This window comes from Solanum stenotomum, chromosome 1, assembly GCF_019186545.1.
Source record: "Solanum stenotomum isolate F172 chromosome 1, ASM1918654v1, whole genome shotgun sequence".
Taxonomy (NCBI): domain Eukaryota; kingdom Viridiplantae; phylum Streptophyta; class Magnoliopsida; order Solanales; family Solanaceae; genus Solanum; species Solanum stenotomum.
Genome location: NC_064282.1, coordinates 8,703,868 through 8,718,768, shown reverse-complemented (window position 1 = coordinate 8,718,768; position 14,901 = coordinate 8,703,868). Strand labels below are relative to the sequence as shown.

Below are 14,901 nucleotides of genomic sequence, written 5' to 3'. Positions count from 1 at the left end.
GTCATAAATCAACAAAAGGAAATATCATTTGAATATATTGTTTCATAAGATAGTAAAGTAATTAAGTTTCTAGTAGCAATGACTTTCAAGTCATTAGTATTAATCATTGCCATAATGGCTGTTTTATCTTCAATGAGCCGTGCATCTGATCCTAGCCCTCTTCAGGATTTCTGTGTTGCTGTTGATGACTCCAAGAATGCTGGTAAATTACTAAATTACATATATGATCATTGCTATTTTTTATCAAGTTTTTAGATTTTCTTTTAATCTTTTTTTGTTAATTTTTATCTAATTAAAACTTCTTCCTTTTTGTAGTTTTCGTGAATGGAAAATTTTGCAAGAATCCAATGGATGTCACTGCTGATGACTTCTTTAGGCCGGGGCTAAACATGGCCGGAAATACTTCAAATCAACTTGGATCTGCTGTAACTGCAGTGAACGTCAACAACTTGGCAGGACTCAATACCCTGGGCATTTCCTTAGCTCGTATTGATTTTGCACCATATGGTCTCAACCCACCTCATACTCACCCCCGAGGAACTGAAGTTCTTGCCCTCTTTGAGGGTACACTCTACGTTGGATTTGTCCTTTCGAACCCTGGTCCAAATATGAAGAACAAACTCTTTACCAAAATCCTGCATCCTGGAGATGTGTTTGTTTTCCCAGTAGGTCTAATTCATTTTCAATTTAATGTGGGAAAGACTAATGCAGTTGCATTTGCTGGACTCAGTAGCCAAAATCCAGGAGTCATTACTATCGCAAATGCAGTATTTGGATCAGACCCACCAATCAATGACGATGTCCTCGCCAAAGCATTCCAAATTGAGATCAAAGTTGTCGATTACCTCCAATCACAATTCTGGTGGGATAACAACTAAACCGTTATTTAAAAAATATATATGATCTACAAATAATTATGGTTTTGTGAACCGCTTGTGTCACAAAATTACTAAATAAGTATTGATCATGTCGACTTGTTTAATTTCCTCTCCATTTTAGTGTGATGTATTGGATGAGGATATATGTTATGTGTGGTTTGTGTTATGGAATACCAATAAGTTTATTATTTCTGATGCATCCATGTTCCCACGTTTTGGAACAAAGTACAGAGCCAAAAATTAAAAAAAAAAACAAGGGAAGGCTACTTTATTATATTTGTCAAAATCTACTGATTAATGAAGTTTAAAGTAGCAGCTAGACCACTAATTAAGCATTAGGGGACCTCATTAAACATATCTTAAGACAATATTTTCTTATTTTCTGAAGGCGTCAATTAATAATCATAATTATTGAAGGAATTATTTCAACTTAATAATAATTAATTGTCTTAATAGGAAGCTAGCGGGTAAAGAACAAGAATAATAATAATAACGCAGTATTAGTGCTTTCTTTTATTACTAAAAAAAAAATAAAAAATAAAAAAATAATAATAATAAGCAACAGAAGTGAAATATAGAGTAAAAATAATTAACAATTGAACAAGATTGTATCGATGAGTTTATAAGAAGAGTACTTTTATAATGGTGGATGTTTGTTGCCGATAAAAAGTAGTTATGGAGGGATAAAAGTATTTAAATAAATAAGGACGTAAACTGTGAAAGACTGAATCAATTTTATTTTTTTTTAAATAGGTAAAATATTGAGTCAATAAATGGACAAGCCATTAGTTTGTCCAAAGACGATCACCTAAATTAAGATACATTGGTTTAAGATGGACTAAATAAAAAGACATAGTATAATTCGTTCAATTCTTATCAAGTTTTAAAAGAAAAATCTTTATCTTTCTTATTATTTGATTGATACTTAACAAAAATTAACAAAAATTTATATAACATAGATATCATGTTAAATTAGCTCTTAGGACTGACTAACTCACACCCCCAAAAGCTAGCTCAAAGGGAGGAGAATTGCCCAAGTCTTATAAGGAGTGTTTTATTATAAAAATATTATTAGACTGATTTAGAGTCACCACTTAATTTTAAAATAAAATTAAGAAAATTATCGTTTTCAAAAGACTAAAACAGAAATCTAATGAAAACTTCAAAGGGATTCAGGGTTCTTATTAGCATTTCAGGAAGGGTTTGAAATCATCCGAAATGCCCGTTAATATATGGTTATCCGGTAATTAACTATTTGGCTAATTTTTATTTGACTTAATTTGAATTGAGAAGTTTTACAATTAGAGCTATTTTAAAGGGGAAAAGGGGAAAATAGAAATACTAAGTGAAATGCTTTTTGCAAAATTATTCTTTAAGTCTATTTAAAAGACCGATTTAGTTAAATTGTTAAATCAAAATGGGTGTCTTTCCGGGATTTGAATTTTTCAACCTTAAGATTAGCAACAAATATTAACAAGTAAATAAACATAATCAAAATGAAGAGAGAAAGAGATTTGGACCCAAATATGATTTTTCTGTCCGTCTGGGCCAGTATTTGAGCCTAATTTTATTTTGGGCCTTGGGCCCACCTTGCACATGTCCTGGACTAATAATATTGGACCTCTAGCTCAATTTTTCTCTTGGTACCTGTCCTAACAACTATCAAATAATAATAACTAAAAGGATTAATTACTTGAGTGGATCCCTTTTAAAAAATAATTACTTATTTTAAATATACTCTTTAATTATTACCATTTATAGCAATATCTAACAATACTATGTATTTTATTATATTTATTTTTCTTTCTCGCCTCTTTCTTTTTTTTGTCTCTAGCCTTTTCAAATTTGTCTCTCTCTCGCTCTTTATCCCTTTCCTTTTTTCTTTCTGTTATTCTTTCTCCATTTCTTTCTTTCTGTACGTTATTCTTTCTCCATTTCTTTCTTTCTGTACATTGTTCTTTCTCCTTTCTTTCTTTATGCTGCTCTTTCTCCCTCTCTTTCTCTATTGTTCTTTCTCTCTCTACTTTCTTTCGTATAGTAGTCAATAATTCGTAGACAGAATAAAATTTGTATCAATAATTAATTGGACAAGTAATCTAATCGTAACAAATGAAGAGATATAATAAACTGCAAAATGAATTAAACTTGAATTAAAAATGTATTACACACATATTAAAGTTGAATTAGATGAGAATTAAACATGAATGCAAAATATAGCAAACGAAAGAGCATTCTATGATCAGTAAATTGAATAAAACTTGTATTAATAATGAATTAAACAAGTAATCCAATTGTAACAAATCAACCAATAAAATGCAAAATGAATTAAACTTGTATTAACAGTGTATTACACTAGTATTAAAGTTGAATTAGAAAAGAGAATTAAGCATGCACAAAAAACGTAACTAATGAAAGACCAGACAACGGTCTGTAGAGTGAATTAAACTTGTATCAATAATGAATTAAACAGGTAATCTAATAATAACAAATCAACCAAAAAACTGCAAAACAAATTTGCATTAAAAATGTATTACACAATATTAAAGTTGAATTAGAAGAGAGAATCAAGAATGAATGAAAAACGTAACTAATGAAAGACAAGACAATGGACTATAAACTGAATTAAACTTATATTATTCATGAATAAAACATGTATTATATGTGTCTTATAAATTATTTTTGGTTTGTATCACTAAGAACGTGAGTGATATTTGCAATATGTATTAAAATGTATTGTGCATGTATTATAAGTGTGTTACCTAAATTACTTTAGTTGATATCATTAAAAAGGGAGTGAAGTTTGCAATATGTATTATAAGTGTAGGATGTATTATTCATGATTTTAATACAATTATGAAACATATCTAATACAACTTTAATACAAACGCGATATAGTTCCGTAAACTTCATCCTTTTCGAGTTTCAATCTAATATTTCTCCTAAAATCAATTCTAAACTTAACCAAACCCTCTTGAAATTGAGATATAAACTCCAAACGATATTTTCAATTATTCGTAGGAACAACCTATCCAAACTAATCACAAACGAAAGAGCAGAAAGTAATCTAATCGTAACAAATGAAGAAACATAATAAACTGCCAAATGAATTAAACTTGAATTAAAAATGTATTACACACATATTAAAGTTGAATTAGAAGTGAATTAAACACGCATGCAAAATGTAGCAAACGAAAGAGCATTCTGAAATTTGTAAACTGAATAAACTTGTATCAATAATAAATTAAACAAGTAATTTAATCATAACAAATCAACCAATAAACTGTAAAATGAATTAATTTATATTAAAAGTGTATTACACAAATATTAATGTTGAATTAGAAGAGAGAATTAAGCATGGATAAAAAATGTAACTAATGAAACACCAGACAATGACCTATAAAGTGAATTAAACTTATATCAATAATGAATTAAACAAGTAATCTAATAGTAACAAATAATAAACTACAAAATGAATTAAATTTGCATTAAAAGTGTATTACACAATATTAAAGTTGAATTAGAAGAGAAAATTAAGAATTAAAAAAAAAACATTACTAATGAAAAACAAGATAATAATCTATACACTGAATTAAACTTGTATTATTCATGAATAAAACATGTATTATATGTATCTTATAAATTATTTTGGTTTGTATCACTAAAAACATGAGTGATGTTTGCAATATGTATTAAAAATGTAGTGTGCATGTATTATAACTGTGTTATGTAAATCATTTGGTTGGTATCATTAAGAAGAGAGTAAAGTTTGCAATATGTTTTAGAAATGTATTATTCATGAATAAAACTTATATTATATGTGTCTTATAAATTCTTTGATTTGTATCACTAAGAAAATAAGTGATGGTTGCAATATGTATTATTAATGGATTGCTTATGAATAAAACTTATATTATATGTGTCTTATAAATTATTTTAATTTATCACTAAGAAAATGAGTGACGGTTGCAATATGTATTAAAATGTAATGTGGGTGTCTTATAAAGGTATTATTAGTGTGTTACCTAAATTATTCTTGTTGGTATCACTAAGAAATGAGTGAAGTGTGCAATATGTATTATAAATGTACTATTCATGAAGAAAACATGTATTATATATATCTTATAAATTCTTTTGATTTGTATCACTAAGAAAAAAAGCGGTGTTTGCAATATGTATTACAATTGTATTGTTCCTATATTATAAATGTATTACGAGTGTGTTACTAAATTATTTTGGTTGATACGACTAAAAAAGAGTGAAGTTTGTAATATGTATTATAAATGTATTGTTCATGATTTTAATATAATTTTAATACAATTATGAAACATATCTAATACAACTTTAATTCAATTGTCATACAGTTCTATAAACTTCACCTTTTTCGAGTTTTAATCTAATATTTCTTCTAAAATCAATTATAAACTTAACCAAAACCTCTTAAAATTGAGATATAAATTTCAAACGACATTTTCAATTATCTGTAATACAATCTATCCAAGCTAATCACAAATTCGTAAAATTTCAAATAATGAATTCAAAATTTGAAGCTTTATAATGACCATTAATGGTGAACTCTTGTTGCTATAATTTTACAGATTTGAAATTTTTGCTTGAAAATATTATTTTGTACAAATTTTCATCTTTTCATTTCTTTTTCCGTCATATTTTTGGGTAACAATAATGAAATACGGGCAAAAATTGATTTGAAGAAAGTTAATTATATGAAAATTTCAAAGAAGAAAGAAGAATAACTTTTTTTTAAAAAAGAAAGAAAAAAGAGGAGGAAGATAATAATGATAGAAAAAGAGACAAAGAAGAAGAAGAATAAAAAAAAAAGCGAAGGAAGATGAAAAAGGGTAGAGAAAGAGGCAAGCAATTGTACAATTTCTTAATTCCAAAAATTTATTATATTTAGTTAGAAAAATTATATTGTCATAGATGGTAAATATTTCTTTAATATAGTATATTTATGTGATTTACCCTAACTAAAATGCAAAGGGCTTAGGCCCAAAAGTAACAAAATACAACTTTCAAAAGATGGGCTTTTGGCCCAATTTCCTCAAGCTTTTCGATTCGCAACACTTTATTGTGTATACTTAATGTATGCAATCTCTCGTAACCTGTACGCCCTTTTTTCGGGACTTGTTCTTCGATTTTCAAGGGCAGGCTGACTCAAGATAAGTAGTTGTGCCTCCATGGCCCAAAGGGAAGTGCAAGGATAAGGTCCGTAGGACCCGGATAGATTTTTTCATGTAGCAAAAAATGAGAAATAAAAATTAGTGCTCAATGATAATATTTCTAAACCACAATTCAAAGTGACAATGAGAATTAATTAATCGCAAGATGATAAGCATCAATATGAGTACAAATAAAAGACCCTTAAACTAGAAATAATATCACCGGAATCCAAAAAAATAAAAAAATCACCGGAATCCACTGGGAACATGGCGTAGTTAAGGAAAGTCTGGACCTTAAGAACTAGGACATGGTGAACAAATACTAATTCAATATAAGCAATCCTTTCCTCTAACAGACAGTAAACGGTGACCGAAAGAATAAATAAGAATTACATTTATTGCACAGTTAAGAAAAGATGAAAATGGAATCCCATAACATTGAAAGAATCTAAGCATACTGAACATGGACCAAGGCAGCACATTACACCAACAAAGTATCACAAAAAAATTATCTAATCTCTAGACGATGAGTGGAAAAGGAACCTTTAACACTTGTCATTTCACAAAAGGGATGAAGGGAGGGATGAACATTCAAAATCATATATTATTATAAGTGGAAAAATCCAACGTAAAAGTTGAATTATCATTTTTACCCCTCCACTCGAAAAAAAATATAAAACATCTAATTAATTGAAATATTAAATAAAAATCAAATCATATAGTAAATGCTCAAAGTGGGAAAGTATTAAATCAAAAAATGAAACACGAAAATGTCCATAGAAAGTTGCTAGACATTTTTACCCATTTTTAAAGACTTAATTAGTTATTCTATATTTAATTATATCATATCATGTTGTATTAGCTTTTATCACCAACGTCGAATTACGAGTTCATCATTGCAATATATCAAAATATCATGAAACATTTAATTAAATATATACAATCATATTTTGACTACATGAAGGTTGAAATGCAAGTTCAGCACAACATACAATTTACGGCCCTTCATTAAATTAAAATCAAATAAAGTAGTAATGTCTAAATAATATAAATAGTGAGTAATATATAAAAACTCAACAATCATATTCTAATCCTCCACATACAATTCTCCCTAAATGTGTGAAACTATTTTACTCGCTCAACATCCACACACATAAAGAAAAGAACTAAGATCGAAAACAGATCTTCAAAATATGACTAACATTCGGGAAGAATAGTATTGATGTTCAATCCACATTTAAGTATAATACGAAAGACATGAACCTTTCTTTAAACAACCAATCTAACCTTAAGGGAAATAAACACTCAGAGGAAATCACAACATGCCATATAAAAGGTCGAGATTCTCACCTTTCTGTGGGCAGCAATCTAAGACAAACAAACAGAGGAGTAGTGACTTCACCACCAACTTTGAATTTCAGGAACTCCTATGAATGAATCGTAGTGGCTCACGAATGAGGGAAGAAAGTATTCGAGGTGTATTTCTTATATCTGCTGCGTTTTCTCCCTAAGTTCTTGCCAAAATTCCAACCCTTCTTTTTCCAACGCCCCCCTTCAACAATGACTAAGAGGAAAAAATATATAGGGGGTTTTTAGGGTAGAATTTTAGGGGGAAAAACGGGAGGGAATTGGGTCTATTCCCAAATTCAAAACTCTCGATCTTTCACCAATTTGGGACGAGACCCTTTTCCTGAAGCTTCAACCCTTTCCGGAAGAGAAAAGGGAAGAAAACGCATGCCTGCTTCTTTGCTGCTGCGACTGTACGAGTTGGAGAGAGGCGGGAAGAAACAAACAAAATTTTGCAGCCTACTCTCTCTGTTCCTCGTTGCTCCGTGTATTTTGATGGAAGATAGATGCCGTTTGGAGCCGTTGTTCACGTCGTGTACTACTTGTTTCCGTCCGCTTGACGTCGTCTCAAATCGCTGTTGTTGTTTTGCTGATGACAACGTGAGCATCTGGGTTTCTTTTAGGAGTTGAGAATGGGGGTCGGGTCATGGGTTAAAGATTGTTGGGTCATTTAGGAGTTGAGCTGAAAAAGGTGAAAGGCCCAACATAATCAATTAAAAATGGATTGAGTAAATGGCTAGATGACTAAGGTATCTAATAGATAATTAATTAACAATTTAGTCAAATTGGGTTAATTAATACATTAGACTAGTAATTAAATAAGACGAATTAATATAATTAACTAACGAGCTTCTTAATCTTAACAAGATAAACTAATCAACTTAATTATAAACTAATAATTTAAAATTATAACCACAACCTAAGTTAGTAAATTAATAAAACAAGCTTCCAAAATAATTAAGTTAATAACTCCGAATTACGAATATACTTTAAACCCATAAATTTAATTGAAGATTTAATTAAAATAAAATCTTTTTAAGACGATTTTTGAATATTCATAGAATACACTAATTTGACACATAATTATATAAAATATCATATTATTATTTTAAAATTTATAAAAATGACAAAACTACTTAACATGACTTGAAAATTATTTTGAATTTTATAAAGCCAACTATATTAAATCATTTAGAATTTAGGAAACTCGATAATTAATTTATATTGTGGAGGTCCAAAATTGGGTGTCAACAAGGAGTCCACCCATCTCATTAATCACCAATGTGGACTTTTTGTTTTAACACCCTACCTCACGTCCAGTGCGTAGCATCTAGTTCGTGGGCAATTTTTGGCAATTTTTGACCCACCTCATGCCCAGTGCTTAGTATCTGGTGCATGGGCAATTTGGGGCAATTTCTGATTTTTTAGGCCGCAACATTGGGTGAGATGAGTCCTGCTCTGATATCATGTTAAATTAGGTCTTAGGCCTAACTCATACCCCAAAAGCTAGCTCAAAGGGAGAAGGATTGCCCATGCCGAGTCCACCCATCTCATTAACCATCAATGTGAGACTTTTTGTTTTATAACACATATTAACCTAAATAAAATTTAAAATATATTTTAATAAAGATTTTTCATAAATCAATTTAGATGTTATATTTAGCCAAAATTAGATTAATTTTAAATGTCAAATTGAATAAATTAAAATTAATAAATATGTCATAGATATTGCATCTGGGTACTTAATCCATTATATATTGAATCGTCCGCTTTTAATGCGTGATCGTGTTATTTTTATGTTATTAGAAAGCCGCCTCGTGGCCCACCGAAGTGAGAGTAACAAATACAGTATTGACTGAGTAATTGAATTCTAAAACATTAGCAGGTAAAGAGGATCTAAGGAAAAAGACTTGTATTGTTTTAATATATTTTGTTTTCTATTATCATAGTATATACTACTCTTAAACTGCATGCTCTAACAAGTAGGAAAATTATGTTCTACATCATGCAAAGAAATAAAATTTATATTATTGAGGCCAAGATACATACATATATGTCCATATATATGCAACAATCATATCTATAATAGTAAAAAAAAGAAAATGTAATAGAATCGTTTATCCAAATATTCTTTAGTTGCTATAACAAATTGCTATTATATATAAAGAATGTATAACATAACAATAATATGAAAGTCGATTTCAAATAAAATTTGACTATTTTAATAAAATGTTATTATTGATGATGATTATTATTATAAAAGGGGTGATTGTTCATTGTATATAGCTATATTCTCAATTATTACTCCTGTAATTTAAATTGCAATGACAGTTTTTTTATTTTTATAAATATGAATGGTGTTGGTTAAAAAATACAGTAACAAACTTTCTTCTCGCGTGCAAATTCCAACGTAGTGATCAGTACTTAAATATACTTTAAACTTAATTAGTACAGTAGTTTAATACTACTACCAATGAAGATTTTAGAGTGATTAAAATCAACATATTATTGTACACATTATTTATTACAACCACTACATCAAAAATGATTGGTAACAGCTTAATTATTGCTAAATACTCCATTCATCTACTTTTATTTGTCATGTTGCGCTTTTCCAAAGTCAATTTGACTACTTTTCAAAGTTACTATAAAGTTTTTATAGTTTGACTCTAAAAAAGGAAACCGTGATAATTAAAAGTGGACGGGGTAGTATATTTTTAGAAGGAATTAACATTTTTTTTTTGTAAATATTCCTAAAACCTATATCAACATTGAATCCAGTGATAATCAACTAATGACGATAAAGGTTTTAACACTCTTTACTAATGTGCATATTTATTACCGCTAAAAGCTATTTTGTAGCAATAAATATCCTAAAAGGTGAAGTGTTTCCAGCAGCAATGGGAAAGTTCCGGCGGCCATTGCCAGTTCCTGTTCCTGATGATCAATATGTCAAGACTAAGACAATACAAGTTGGTACTAAGTAAGTGGAAAAAATTAAGTCATCAAGGCTGGCATCTAAGAAATAGGTTGTTTCATTAACGTTGTAACACCCTAATATTTTATTTTTTTCCATTCAGTATCCGATATTTGCGTTAGAGTTTGACTAATTTAGATTTACATCGTGTACAATCTCAGTCCGGAGTAAACATTCCCTACTAAGGATTTTTCTATACTCGAATCCAAAACTCTGATTAAGAAAAGAGCAACCCTATCAGCTACACTATATCGGTTGGTGATCTTGGTCAAGACTGAATTAAATGTGATCGATTTCGATTTTTACATTCCATAATTAGTAAAAACTAAGACAGCTTGTTACATTGGGTTAAGTTATACGGATAGTATAAAAAGGTTTACATGATAATATAGTAATTTCTTGCGTGAATTTTTCCTAAAAAAAGTTCTTTAATATCTTTAAGGGGATTTTCTTTTCTCGTCCTTTTCACAATTAGATCGACAAGTACCTAGCTTAAAATTTTGAAGATTCCACAAGCAAATTATTGATCAAACTTAAGTTGTTTAATTCTGGAAAAACAAAATGTATCACATAATCGGGACAAAGAGAGTATCAAATATTAATTTCTCAACGTACGTAGGTAAATAAGATTTGGTTTTTTGTAGTTGTTGAAGGAAGCTTCAATTAATAATCAAGTGTTTAAAAATGTTTACTGTTGATGACTTGGTAAACCAAAGTTTAATGTATTTTTTAAAGGAAATTAACGACCAATTCACACAAATAATCATCTATAAATAGGAAGTATTTTCTAATTATGTTTGTCAAAAACCAACTAAACAAAACATCATTTCATAAGTAGCAATGGCTTTCAAGTCTTTAATATTAGCCATTGCCATAATGGCTGTATTATCACCAATGAGCCATGCATCTGATCCTAGCCCTCTTCAGGATTTTTGTGTTGCTGTTGATGACACTAAGAATGCTGGTAAATTACCAAATTACAAACATGATCTACACTATTTTTATCATATTTTATAAAATTTTCTATATTAATTTGTTGACTTTTATCTAATTAAAAGTTCTTTCTTTTACGTAGTTTTTGTGAACGGAAAATTTTGCAAGGATCCAAAGTTTGTTGTGGCGGAGGATTTTTTTAAATCGGGTCTGAATATGCCTGGAAATACTTCAAATAATGTTGGATCTGCAGTAACTCCTGTGAACGTCAACAACTTGGCAGGACTCAATACCCTGGGCATTTCTTTAGCTCGTATTGATTTTGCACCATACGGTCTCAACCCACCTCATACTCACCCCCGAGGAACTGAAGTTCTTGCCCTCTTTGAGGGTACACTCTACGTTGGATTTGTCCTTTCGAACCCTGGTCCAAATATGAAGAACAAACTCTTTACCAAAATCCTGCATCCTGGAGATGTGTTTGTTTTCCCAGTAGGTCTAATTCATTTTCAATTTAATGTGGGAAAGACTAATGCAGTTGCATTTGCTGGACTCAGTAGCCAAAATCCAGGAGTCATTACTATCGCAAATGCAGTATTTGGATCAGACCCACCAATCAATGACGATGTCCTCGCCAAAGCATTCCAAATTGAGAACAAAGTTGTCGATTACCTCCAATCACAATTCTGGTGGGATAACAACTAAACCGTTATTTAAAAAAATATATATATGATCTACAAATAATTATGGTTTTGTGAACCGCTTGTGTCACAAAATTACTAAATAAGTATTGATCATGTCGACTTGTTTAATTTCCTTTCCATTTTAGTGTGATGTATTGGATGAGGAAATCTGTTATGTGTGGTTTGTGTTACTGAATAAAAATAAGTTTATTGTTTGTGATACTTCATCCCCGTTCCATTGTTTTGAGAAGAAAAAAACAAGGAAAGGCTACTTTATTTGTCAAAATCTATTGATTAATGAAGTTTAAAGTAGCAGCTAGACCACTAATTAAGCATTAAGGGACCTCATTAAACATATCTTAAGACTATATTTTTTTTATTTTCTGAAGGCGTCTATTAATAATGATAATAATTATTGAAGGAATTATTTCACTTTAATAAAAATAATTAATTGTCTTTATAGTCTAGCTGGTAAAGAACAAGAATAATAATAACGCAGTGTTAGTGCTTTTTTTAATTACTAAAAAAATATATATTATAATGACAATAATAATAATAATAATAATAATAATAATAATAATAATATATACATGAGCAAAATATATAGTAAAAATAATTAATAATTTGAAGTATCGATGAGTTTATAAGAAGAGTACTACTCCCTATGTCCCTAATTACTTGTCCACTTTTCCTTTTATAATTGTCCCTAATAACTTGTCCATTTTGACAAATCAAGAAATGACAAATTTTTTTTACTCATTATACCCTCAATTAATTACTTTAAAAAATGTATAACTTTTTAAAAATCTTATCCACTTCACAATTAATAGGGGTAAAATGGTAAACTCACTTTATCAATAATTGTTTTTTTAATAAGTGTGTCAATTAGGGACAGAGGGAGTATTATATTGGCGATGCTTGCTGCTGATAAAAAGTAGTTATAGAGAGATAAAAGTATTTAAATAAATAAGGACGTCAACTGTGAAAGACTGAATCAATTTTTTATTTTTATTTTTCTTAAAAAAGGTGAAATATTGAGTCAATAAATGGAGAAGTCATTAGTTTGTTTGTCCAAAGATGATCACCGAAACTGAGATACATTGGTTTAAGATGGACTAAATAAAAAGACATAATATAATTCGTTCAATTCTTATCAAGTTCTAAAAGAAAATATTTATCTTTCTTATTATTTTATTAATACTTAACAAAAATTAACAAAAAATTATATTTTTATTTTATGTTACATATATAACATATCAACCTAAATAAAATTTAAAATATATTTTAACAAAGATTTTTCATAAATTAATTTAGACGTTATATTTAGCCAAAATTAGATTAATTTTAAATGTCAAATTAAATAAATTGAATGAATAAATATGTGGGTCATTACTCATAGATATTGCATCTGGTGTACTTAATTCTTCACACATTTACTTCATTATCCGTCGTTATTAATGCGTATCGTGTTTTTTTTATGTTATTAGAAAGCCGCCTCATGGCCCACCGAAGTCAGAGTAACAAATACAGGTGAAGAAGATCCCTATAATAGTTAAAAAGAAAAAATTGTAATAGAATCGTTTATCCAAATATTTTTTAGTTGCTATAACATATTGCTATTATATATAAAAAATGCATAACGTTATATACATAATATGAAAGTTTATTTCAAATAAAACTTGACTTATAGTAAAACGTTATTATAAATGATTATTATAAAAAGGGGTGATTGTTCATTGTATATAGCTATATTCTCAATTATTACTCCTGTAATTTAAATTGCAATGACAGTTTTTTTTTTTATAAATATGAATGGTGTTACTTAAAAAATAATCTTGCGTGCAAATTCCAACGTAGTGATCAGTACTTAAATATACTTTAAACTTAATTAGTACAGTAGTTTAATACTACTACCAATGAAGATTTTAGAGTAATTAAAATCAGCATATTATTGTACACATTATTTATTACAACCACTACATTAAAAATGATCTGTAACAACAATAACTTATTTATTGTTATAAATATATTTTTAGAAGCAATTAACATTTTTTGTAAATATTCTTAAAAATGAAAAAAACTTATCCACACCGGGTGTTTACACCAAGCCAATGCAGTTTCCATTATTATGTGATTTAATGAAGTAAAACATTACGGTTAAGTAAAATGAACTATAAATTTAAACACATGGCATGCATGTATTGGCTTGGTGTAAACACCCGGTGCGAGTAAGTTTTACCCCTTTAAAACTTATAACAACATTAAATCCAATTATAATTAACGAATAACATAAAGACTTTATAACTCTTTATCAATGTACAAATTTATTATCACAAAACTATTTTTATCGCAATAAACATTGTAAAAGTTCTGGCGGCCATTGCCAGTTCCTGTTCCTGATGATCAATATCTCATGACTAAGACATTACAAGTTGGTACTAAGTGGAAAAAATTAAGTCATCAGGTTGGCACCTAAGAAATAGGTTGTTTCATTAATATTATAACACCCTACTATTTTATTTTATTTCATCCAGTATCCGACTTTTGCCTTAAAGTCTGACTAATTTGAATTTACATCGCGTACAATCTCAGTCCGGGGGGAAACACTTCCTACCAAGAATTTCTCCATACTTAGAAAACTCGAATTCAAGACTCTGATGAGGAAAGATCAACCCCATGTGTTGCACTACATCTGTTGGTATTCTTGGACAAGATTAATTGATTAAATGTGATCGATTTCGAACTTTACATCCCATAATTAGTAAAAACTAAGATAAGGTAGACAGCTTATTACATTGGGTTAAGTTATACGGATAGTATAAAAAAGGTTTACATAATAATATTGTAATTTATTACGTGAATTTTTCCTAGAAAAAGCTCTTTAATATCTTTAAGGGGATTTTCTT

The 14,901-nt window shown here is 29.1% G+C and overlaps 2 protein-coding genes across 2 annotated transcripts; both read left to right on the top strand.

The window, feature by feature from the left end:
- LOC125870618 (germin-like protein subfamily 1 member 17) lies at positions 1–1,073 on the top strand. The gene is made up of 2 exons (XM_049551090.1): positions 1–202; positions 316–1,073. Exons 1-2 carry the CDS (start codon positions 79–81, stop codon positions 876–878), a joined length of 687 nt encoding a protein of 228 aa, XP_049407047.1. The 5' UTR covers positions 1–78; the 3' UTR covers positions 879–1,073.
- Positions 1,074–11,209: 10,136 nt separating this feature from the next.
- On the top strand, positions 11,210–12,160 carry LOC125870654 (germin-like protein subfamily 1 member 13). Its single transcript, XM_049551142.1, has 2 exons — positions 11,210–11,343; positions 11,455–12,160. The coding sequence occupies exons 1-2, from the start codon at positions 11,220–11,222 to the stop codon at positions 12,015–12,017; spliced, it is 687 nt and encodes a 228-aa protein (XP_049407099.1). The 5' UTR covers positions 11,210–11,219; the 3' UTR covers positions 12,018–12,160.
- Positions 12,161–14,901: the final 2,741 nt, after the last annotated feature.